The 9,989-nt window shown below is 41.4% G+C and overlaps 2 protein-coding genes across 2 annotated transcripts; one reads left to right on the top strand and one right to left on the bottom strand.

Moving 5' to 3' along the window:
• Positions 1–215: 215 nt before the first annotated feature.
• Positions 216–1,283, top strand: LOC117370300 (trace amine-associated receptor 1). Its single transcript, XM_033965698.1, has one exon. The coding sequence runs from the start codon at positions 216–218 to the stop codon at positions 1,281–1,283; it is 1,068 nt and encodes a 355-aa protein (XP_033821589.1).
• A 1,674-nt stretch (positions 1,284–2,957) lies between these two features.
• On the bottom strand, positions 2,958–9,786 carry adra1d (adrenoceptor alpha 1D). Its single transcript, XM_033968798.2, has 2 exons — positions 8,833–9,786; positions 2,958–3,505 (listed from the first exon to the last, which is right to left on the bottom strand). The coding sequence occupies exons 1-2, from the start codon at positions 9,782–9,784 to the stop codon at positions 2,958–2,960; spliced, it is 1,500 nt and encodes a 499-aa protein (XP_033824689.1). The 5' UTR covers positions 9,785–9,786.
• Positions 9,787–9,989: the final 203 nt, after the last annotated feature.

Below are 9,989 nucleotides of genomic sequence, written 5' to 3'. Positions count from 1 at the left end.
ACTTCCAAATAAACTGTAACTATACTGATATGTCTAATAGGCTTATTAGCAGACAGCACAATACTTGAGTGACATACAAGTATCAGCACAGAAATGGGAGAACATTCTAAGACCACACACAAAAAAACCAGAAAACAAACGCTATTACGAACATGGGAAAAAAATCGTTATGCAAACTACTTGACTTTTCTCTTTGTTCCAGTCGTTTTGCAATCATGGCCAATCAAACTTTGGAGATGCCTGAATCGCTCAACTCCACCAATTTGGCCGAACTTGACTCCTGCTCGACGCTGAGGAACCGTACATTTCAATTACAAGTTTTCCTCTACACCTTTCTCTCACTGGTCATCATCTGCACCGTGGTGGGCAACTCCCTGGTCGTCTTATCCATTGCCTATTTCAAGAGACTCCAGTCACCTACCAACTTTTTTGTATTGTCGCTGGCCGTGGCTGACTGTCTGGTTGGACTGGTCGTGATGCCGTACAGTATGGTGCGAACGATTGAGGGATGTTGGATATTTGGTGCAGTTTTTTGCCAAATCCACTCCAGCTTAGACGTGATGCTCTGTACCGCGTCGATCTTCCATTTGAGCTGCATTGCGTTCGACCGCTACTATGCCGTGTGCAATCCGTTGTGTTACTCCCTGAAAATGTCCAACAACCGCGTCCTTTTTCTCATCGTGATATGCTGGGTTATCTCTTTACTTATTTCATTTGGCCCGGTCATGCTCGAGTTACATGTTGCAAGTACCGATGTCCAAATACCAAAAGATAGTTGCGTTTTCATGGTTAATCAAATCTACGCCGTGCTAGCTTCCGTTGTCTCCTTTTACCTGCCCATGCTAACGATGCTGCTCGCTTACTGGAAGATCTACAAGGTGGCCAGGAGACAAGCGAGACAGATCAGTGCAATGGAAGGCCAGATGGGGAAAGATACCAGCAAGAAGCAAAGACATCGAAATGCAATGAAAAGGGAAGGTAAAGCTGCCAAAATACTAGGGATTGTAATGGGAGTTTTTCTGCTTTTTTGGATGCCATTTTTTACCATCAATGTTGTGGACCCATTCATAGGATACAGGACAGAGGCAGTGGTGTGGGATGTGTTCCTGTGGTTGGGCTATCTTAACTCCTCGCTCAACCCACTCTTGTATGGCTTTTTCAATCGCTCGTTTCGTAGAGCCTTTCTCATGTTCATAGGATGCAGAGTTTGTCTTCATCAGCCTCTGTCGTGGGTGGAGCTGTCGCAGACAAGGAGAGATTTGCCAAATGAGCGACGGAATTAAATCTGGTGTGTAGAAAGGCCCTAAACTCAAAAGCATCAATGACTGTAAAGTGGGTCATTTAAATGGAAATTTGAACTCGAGAAACTCTGAGATCTAAAGGCGACTGAAGGAGGTTGAGTTGGAGCAAAATTTGAGAAAAAATTAAATGATGCCAGTGTAAATGTATGGCAGGGTGAGTTATGGGATAGGGTGAGGGTTAGGGTGAGGGTTAGGGTGAGGGTTAGGGTGTAGGTTAGGGTGAGGGTTAGGGTTAGGGTGAGGGTTAGGGTGTAGGTTAGGGTGAGGATTAAGGTTAGGGTGAGGCTTAGGGTCAGGTTTAGGGTGAGGGTTAGGGTGAAGGTGAGGATGAAGGTTAGGTTGAGGGTGAAGATTATGGTGAGTGTTAGAGTGAGGGTGAGGATGAAGGTCAGGGTTAGAGTGAGGGTGAGGGTGAGGATGAAGATTAGGGTGAGGGTGAAGATTAGGGTGAGGATGAAGGTTAGAGTGAGGGTGAGGATGAAGATTAGGGTGAGGGTGAAGATTAGGGTGAGGATGAAGGTTTAGGGTGAGGCTTAGGGTCAGACATTATTGATATTTGTGATTACTGATATGGACACCATATGTTTGTTTCATGTAATATTTAAAAATAATATTGATACATATTACTTGTATTTTGCATGTACTTATAATTTGTGTGAGTAAATATGATTATAATACTTTATGCTTATTATAGACATTGTCCTGGCATGACACACTTTGCAGCGTCCACTGTGTAATTATGTGAGTATGGTCCCATCTGCTGGAAAGAAACAGTATAACATCGCTTCAAAAAGGAAAATAAAAATATTTATTCATTTTACACTGTATTGGCACAATAACATCAGAAAAGGCAAATATGTCACTTTATTCACAGGACCTGGTCAGTGTCATTTACATGTCACAAATTAACACAGACATCAGCTTTAAAACTATTTACCAATGGCCAGTACAGAGCAGCATGTATATGAAAAATAGTCAGGTCAACAGTGCCCTGTCAGAAGCTGAAAATACAAGATTTACAAGTCAAGAGCTCCTCTGTATCACATTCATCAGATTAAAAAGGTTTGGACCATAAGGCCAAATAATACATCAAGTTATCGCTCGAAGTTTTCTTGTTATCACCTTCAACCTTGCTCTGAAAAAAATGACCTTTACACAACTGTGGAGAAATAACAGAAACACCTTCAAACTTTTAATAGTTGCACATATGAATACAAATGTAAAGCGTGATGCCAGATGAATAGTAAAAGATGTGTCTGTACTTTATCCAGACAAATTACACGACAAATGTGTCCATTCAAGTTTCAGTTTGTGATATAGTTATACTGTCATTTAACATGGACCATGTAACTTTTCTGGTGGAAGGCCCAAAACTGCAAGTCTCCATGGAGATATTATTATTTTGCCTGGAAGGTCAAGATGCAGGTCAGATCTATGGAGAGGTGACAGCGCTCACAGTTAGAATGCACATCTTTCAAGACTTTTTGAGCAATAAAAACACACTGTAAACACTATAAATGAATAAATGCTTTTTAGATAAGTTTAACACCATACTGTGTAACATTCCAGGTAAAGCACCTCACCAGAAAAGTTACATAGTGTATCTTTAAAAGTTCCTCAAATTGTTCAATTGTAAATAAATATAAAACTGAAATGTCAAATGTCTGTTTCTTTGAGACTGTAGCATTCAGCCAGATCATAGAACGGGTAAGTGCCCTCCTCACAGCCACTGTAGATGCTCATGGACACTGTCTCCACAATATCAATGCGTCCAACTGTGGGAGACGTCCCTTTACTGGTCCCTGCCCTGATTTTATTTGAAATACTGTTCACTTTTTCTTTCAGCTGAAATGACGATTTTTGTAATGGAGGAAAGAAACTCCAAGATTTCAAACAAAATGAGTTTTTACCCCTCTGTAAAAAAGAACTGCCAAAGGAATCATGGACAGAGTACCCAGGGGTAAATTCAGCTTTCTGCTCCTCACTCATGCCCTTGACGGCAGACTTCCAGCGCTGGCCATAGAACCTGCGCAGTGTCCGCCTCCTGGGGTGGCACTTGCAGCGCAGGAGGCGGGTGAAGGCGCGCTGGAACTCTTTGCTGGAGCAGGGGTAGATCATGGGGTTGATGCAGCTGTTGAAGTAGCCCAGCCAGAAGATCACTTTAAAGATAGTTTCAGAGGGCTTCAGTGCTGGGAAGAGGGAACCTGTGGGGGCATGAGGTAACGAGTCACTTTTCATAATAACATTTTAAAAGTACATAAAGATATTAACAATAATATTTATTAATTGGCTCATGACACATCCTGGATATACAGTGACAGAAATGCTAGGAGTGCTGTTCATTTCACACTGGTGGTGCATTAGTGGCAGCTTGTCAGAGTTATGCTGCAGATACAGAACCAGGATCATACACTTACCTACACTACAGGAGGCCCTGAGGGGCCCTGAGAAAAAAAATGTGCCTTAGGCACACTCACTATTTCACTGTCACTTGGGCTGCTAACGATGATTCACACCTCGCAAGGTGTGTTTGTATCAGCCACATTAAAGAGACATAAGGTGAACAAAAAGAATACGTATGTGTGCCCAAGAGCACCGGTAGCCACAACAACAGTATACCAGCACTGGACAAGGGGCTGTGGGAGTCCCACCCTCCCATTTTTATGCTACACATTTTCCTTAATGTTAAGCAGTTAGTGAAAATGCCATATCATGTTAAGTAGAAAAGGTCTGAGGCACTGTGACATATAAAAATCCTTTATCATTCAAGGGACATCCCGGCATATCCTATCACAACAATAAAATAAAATGGATCTACTGTATTTTTGGGAAATGTAAGGGTGGGTGATAGGTTGTTGATACTGTAAAACAAAGGATTAACAGTCACAAGAGTTGTTTTTTCCATTATGAATACAGGGCCTGTGTTACTCCCCTCCGTTCCTCTGTGTGCTCAAATGCATTATGTTATGTGCACAGATTCTTCAGCCGGGAGATGGATGGCTATTTGCAGCATAATTTCCTTGTGATTTATAGCAATGAGCCTACAGACCAGCACCCAACGCGGTCTGGACCTTTACAGAACAAAGAAAATCCACAGACTGTGTTTATTACAAATGTACACCTTCATAAACTACTTTTACAAATACTACATTTTATATAACAACAGCCACAAAACCTCAGGTGTTTTATTTATTAACGTTTATTAACGTTTTTCTATATATTCAGGCAGCATCACAAACTACCTCTGATTTGCCTAATCGAGCCTGTCACAAACTGGCTCAGGGTTCGATATCACATTTTGAAGTTTGATATATCGATGAAGAAAGCATAGATAATAAACGATAATATTAAAACTAACTTATGCCACTGACATAGTAACCCTAAAGAAGAATTATGCCAAAAAAAAAAAACATTCTAAATGTACAGTACGGTTAAAACATGAGCTTAAAATATGAATAAACAGCACAATGAAACACAGTTTGTATCAATAATGACTTATAGTTATATATGTATTCACATCTCTACAGCTCAAGATCTTATTGTTGTACAGAGAGTGATGTAAGAAAATCCTCACTCGCAGTAAGAAAATGTAATGATAAATACTGAAGGATAAGTCGATATACTGTAGTTACTATCATGACAGGTCACATGTTTAAAAAGGCTTACAAAAGTATAATTCTAGTAAAAACAAGCACAAAGAATGGTCAAGCCCTACATGAGCTTAGATAGACTTTGTTTTGATAGACTTGTAGTCTTTGTGCTGCACTGGTGGAAGGACTTTAATTGTCCTGCTACACAGCCACCCTGAGGACCCCACAAACGTGACTCTGAGCATATGCTGTAGGTCCAGCCACACTGAACCAGCCACATAAACCCAAACCACACTCCCTACATAGAAGCTGTGGGATAATCAGGGTAGACTGGTCACTACAAACTAAAGACCATACAAACAAAACTGGACCTAAACGAGCCAAAAATGAGCACTAAACAAAGCTAAAACATGTGTAACTCCCAAACAAAGTATTAGCTGGTACAACTACTCACTAAAGTATGCAGATGATCCTTATATCACCTGCCAAACAAAGCAAATATGAAGCAAATGACCAAAAAAACAGAAACGAATGCCCCTAACCTCAATCAAGAGCCTCCATTTGTCACAAACTGGCTCAAGGTTCGGACAAAATGGAGTCCACACGTTTAAAAAGGTTTACAAAAATAGATATTTATTAAAAACAAGAACAAACAAACAATGGATGTGGGTTTGTGGAGAGAAGAGAGTGGGCAGTCTCCAGCAGCCAGTTTTTAAGCAACTAGAATGACTTTAATTTGCAGTTAAAATTAAGGCCATAGTTTGGACACACTCGTTTTCAGTATTTGATGATTGTTCTGAGCATTCATCACTTCTGATCTAGCAAAGGTCATGACTGTAATTGTGTTCCAAATACAACTCTTACCAGGTGATTTTGATTATCAGATTCCGCCTGAGTCTGTAAACACGCGACCAAGATCTCACATTGGATCTCATTTTAATACAGATAATAATAATAATAACAAATAAAAATAACAAATAAATAAATTAACAAATAGCTAAATAAATAAATAATAGTGTTTTACCAGCTGCTTTACAATTTTGTGCAGTATTCATTCACTTGACACTCGGTGGTGGTAAGCTACTCTTGCCACAGCTGCCCTGGGATAAACTAACAGAAACGAGGCTGCCAATCTGCACCATCAGCCCCAACACCAACACTCATGATCTGTCTTGCTTGGGGACACAACAACAGTTTTCCCACTTGATATTCCCACCAACTGCCCATCCATCCGCTAACGAGGTCCAGGCCAAGCAGGTTTGACTTCAAATATGAATGAGATGATATTATTACTCTACATAAAGGCCTATGTTTGCTGTTGTTTTTTTTAAAGGCCATGTTTCAAATCCAAATTGATCACCTGGAGCATTACAAGATAAATTTTCCTTCATTAAAATCTCATAACATTCCGGCAATTCATTTTTATGGGTTTCCTGAACCACTGATCTAAGCTGTGGACACGCACAGAATGTACTCTGGCTTGTGACCCCTTAGTTATATTTAAATAAGATTAAAACACATTATTTTTTATTACTGGTCTAATTGTTTAAAGGACTTGCTGATGTCATGAGGTGATGCCATTTTTCTCCAGGAGCTGCTCCTGAGTGGTTTTAAAAATCTTTCTGCGCTAAAACTGACTTCACTATACAAAGATGTGAAATAGCCATGCTTATTTAAATCACCTTCAGATTTCGTAAATGGTCACAATTTTATATTGCGCTTTTCCACCTTCAAGGCACTTACATCAAGGAACTACTCACCCATTCACACACACATTCAGAGATACTGGGTCCAATGGGGGTCAACAGCATTCATCTGTGCGAGCTGGAGTTACACCACCAACCTGTGGGTCACCCTTCGGATCAGTGGACAAACGCTGTACCAACTGAGCTACTGTCTCCCATGAACAGGACTGGATCATCCCTCACTCCTCTGACAGGTTCCAAAAGGATCTTAAGCTTAAGTTTAACTCAGAACCCCATAATCTGAATAATGCATCACTTTTAATAGATATCGTCTCTGCTGTTAACCTATTTTTAACTCAGCTGACACAACGAGAGTAGTGACCCTGCCCCAGATCATGAATCAGAAGCCAGGATTAGACTTGAGCGTTTGTGTTGTTGAGAAAAAACAGAAAAAAACAACTAGTGGACCATGCAACCAGCCTGTTCACATCTAAAACTCTAGTTCAGTCCCTGATCAGTATGAGGACCAGTGTGGACTTCATCTACTTGCACTGTGCAGATATGTAAAACAGGGCCTAGAGGGGGATGTGTGACTCCAGCAACACTGACACTGAAGCAGTGACAGGGGGTGATCTGTGTGTCTGCAAAAACAGACGTCAAACATGACTTAATGACTTTTTAAATTGTTGGAATCCAAATTGGTGCTTCTAACATTTGCGACAGACAAGAGATCTGTCTTTGAATAATTATATCATAGTTTAAATATTTGCATTGATGTTTAATGTTTGGGCGTACATGAACAACCAATCAAGTCAAATTATCAAAATCTTTCTGCACAAAATAACAATATCTGTTAAAATATTTCTAGCTGTGGAACAGATTTTTTGTCATTTCTCATAAAACAAAAGAAATTTTGTTTTAAATCACCTTTTTGTGCCTGATGAGATGTTGAGCTTGTACTGGCACGTGTCCTACTTCAATCATGAAGCTTAGGCTCACATAAATGCTCCCTGAAGCCAAAACAGGAGTCAGTTTGGCTATCCCTGATTTTTCTGACAAACTTTGACATGGCTCTTTTGTGTTGGCAGACACACTTCTGATCTGTCCTCAGGGGAAACCTGCATGTGACATTTTGGGGTTTCGAGCAATATAACTTTTGGCTTTGATGAAGTTTTAAAAGCAATGTCATTTTTTTTCATTACATAAATTATTTTATAACTTTTTAGAGACTGGGGCTGTCACTTAAAATGTAAAATGGGAACGGGCCTTTTCTGGAGTCAGTGTTTATTTGTCTTGTTCACTCTGAGCTACTACAAACAGGCCTCCTTCTGAAAAACACTGTTATCTTTAAAGGGTCCAATAACAAAGCTGCTCCCACACCTGCTTTGTTCAGTATCTGAGCTCTGACTCAAACTACATTTATAAGCTGCCTGTCCAAATCTCATCCACCCATCTTACCCACCTGAGGAACACATCATTTTGAATGAGAACATTTCAAAACCACACTTTCCTAGTCCATGAACATAGATTATTTAGCAAATGGGTTTCACTGAAACAAATGGGTTTCACTGAAACTGAAATCTTCGTTTTGGGTCTGAACCAGCTGAGGATATTGTTTTGTGTTGCATTTTTACTGTTGTAATGTATGCTGCCAGAATGACACAAAAGACTCAGCCTTAGATTAATGGGGAGTTGCATCCAATCAGCAGAGCAACTGACATCTAATAACAAACCCATTCAAATGTGCAAATACAACGTGCCACATATAGTGCTATCTCCTTTGTGATAAGTTATATTGAATATTACCTCACCTCTCCATTCTGACTGATGATAATGCAGACACTAGACTGTGGCTCACAGATCAGTCTCATTGTGCCTCTATACACACGTGTGTGTAAGTACACATGAGGGCAGCTGTCACATATAAATCTGCTGTGCATTAACTCATATTAACCCTTAAACAACATGTGAACATGAGCATTCAATAGATCAGTGTTTGTGTCCCAGTGTTATATTCTTCATTTGCATGTATCAGCTCTGCATTTAGTCACCTCTATAATATATAGAATGTATATAATGTATATACTGTGTATACTGTGTATTCTGTGTATACTGTGTATACTGTGTATAATGTCTGATGAATGTTGCTGATGGCTAAATGTGGCACTGAAGTGAAACGTGTCAAATAATTACAACATGATTCATAATGTCTTTGTGTGGTAATTATAATGTAATTAAAGTACATAAACATCATACCCATGGGTAAAACGAAGAAGAACGGCAGCCAGCACAGGATGAACATCCCCACGACAATGGCCAGTGTTTTAGCCGCTTTCTTCTCCCGGGAGAACTTCATGAGGCGCACTGACAGAGAGCCTCTGAACGGGTTGCTTCTGTTGCTCTTGGAGCTGGTGTCCTCTAACATGCTGCGGCAGTGAATGCGCAGCACTACTTCCATAGTTTTGTTCCTCTCGCGCTTTACGCCCGCTTCCAAACTCCTGGTAGTCCTGCGGGCCACCACGTACACCCTGAAGTACATGAAGAGGATGACGGCCAACGGGAGGTAGAAGGAAAAGAGCGAGGAGAAGAGCGCGTACCCGGGCTCCTCTGTGATCTTACATATGCTCTCATCTACTGGAGGAGGCTCCTTCCAGCCCAAAAGTGGACACACAGAGATGACAACAGACAGAAGCCACACTAACACCAGGATAAGAACCGCTTTTTTCTCCGTCATGATGCTGGGATACTTTAGACAGTGCTTAACTCCAATGTAGCGGTCTATGGAGATGACACAGAGGCTGAGGATGGAGGCAGTGCAGCACAACACGTCCACAGCTGCCCAGATGTTACAGAACACGCGCCCGAACACCCAGCATCCCAACACCTCGAGGGACGCGGAGAAAGGCAGCACTATGATGCTCAGCAGCAGGTCCGCGATGGCTAAGTTCACGATGAAGAAGTTGGTGACAGTTTGCAAGTGTCTGTTGCACACCACGGACAGTATAACCAAAATGTTTCCTGCGATGGCAAACAAGATGAAAACGCAGAGAAATACCCCGACCCCGACCGCCTGGGAGTCCAGGATGAAGTTTGTGCACGTTGGAGAGACGCTGGAGGCGTTTGGAGAGTCCAGATCAGATCCATTCTCAGCTTCTGTGAGGTACATCCCATGATACTGACTGTCGTTCCGAAAAGTGGCGTGTGACATTTTGCCGCGCCATAAAGAGGATTTACGCGGAGTTTGTCAGGAGTCAGGACAGCACTGTCACGTGTTTATCAAAGCCTTCTGATCCCAGAACAACTCTGGCGTCCAGGTGAACCCAAAACCAACACAGTGAAGTGCAGGCGGCATCCTGTGCGCCGCTCCGAGATCTGGTACCTCAAGTCTGAATACTTCTTTGCCCCCCCTTTAC

Source organism: Periophthalmus magnuspinnatus, chromosome 1 (genome assembly GCF_009829125.3).
Source record: "Periophthalmus magnuspinnatus isolate fPerMag1 chromosome 1, fPerMag1.2.pri, whole genome shotgun sequence".
Classification (NCBI taxonomy): domain Eukaryota; kingdom Metazoa; phylum Chordata; class Actinopteri; order Gobiiformes; family Gobiidae; genus Periophthalmus; species Periophthalmus magnuspinnatus.
The sequence above is the reverse complement of the archived record's forward strand: the minus strand, read 5'-3'. Positions and strand labels throughout refer to the sequence as shown.

Coding starts and splice junctions, on each gene's coding strand:
- LOC117370300 (XM_033965698.1), top strand. CDS start 216: ATGGCCAATCAAACTTTGGAGATGCCTGAATCGCTCAACTCCACCAAT.
- adra1d (XM_033968798.2), bottom strand. CDS start 9,784: ATGTCACACGCCACTTTTCGGAACGACAGTCAGTATCATGGGATGTAC. Junction 3,506..8,832: donor CTTCTTCGTTTTACCCATGG/GTATGATGTTTA, acceptor ATGCCCCCACAG/GTTCCCTCTTCCCAGCACTG.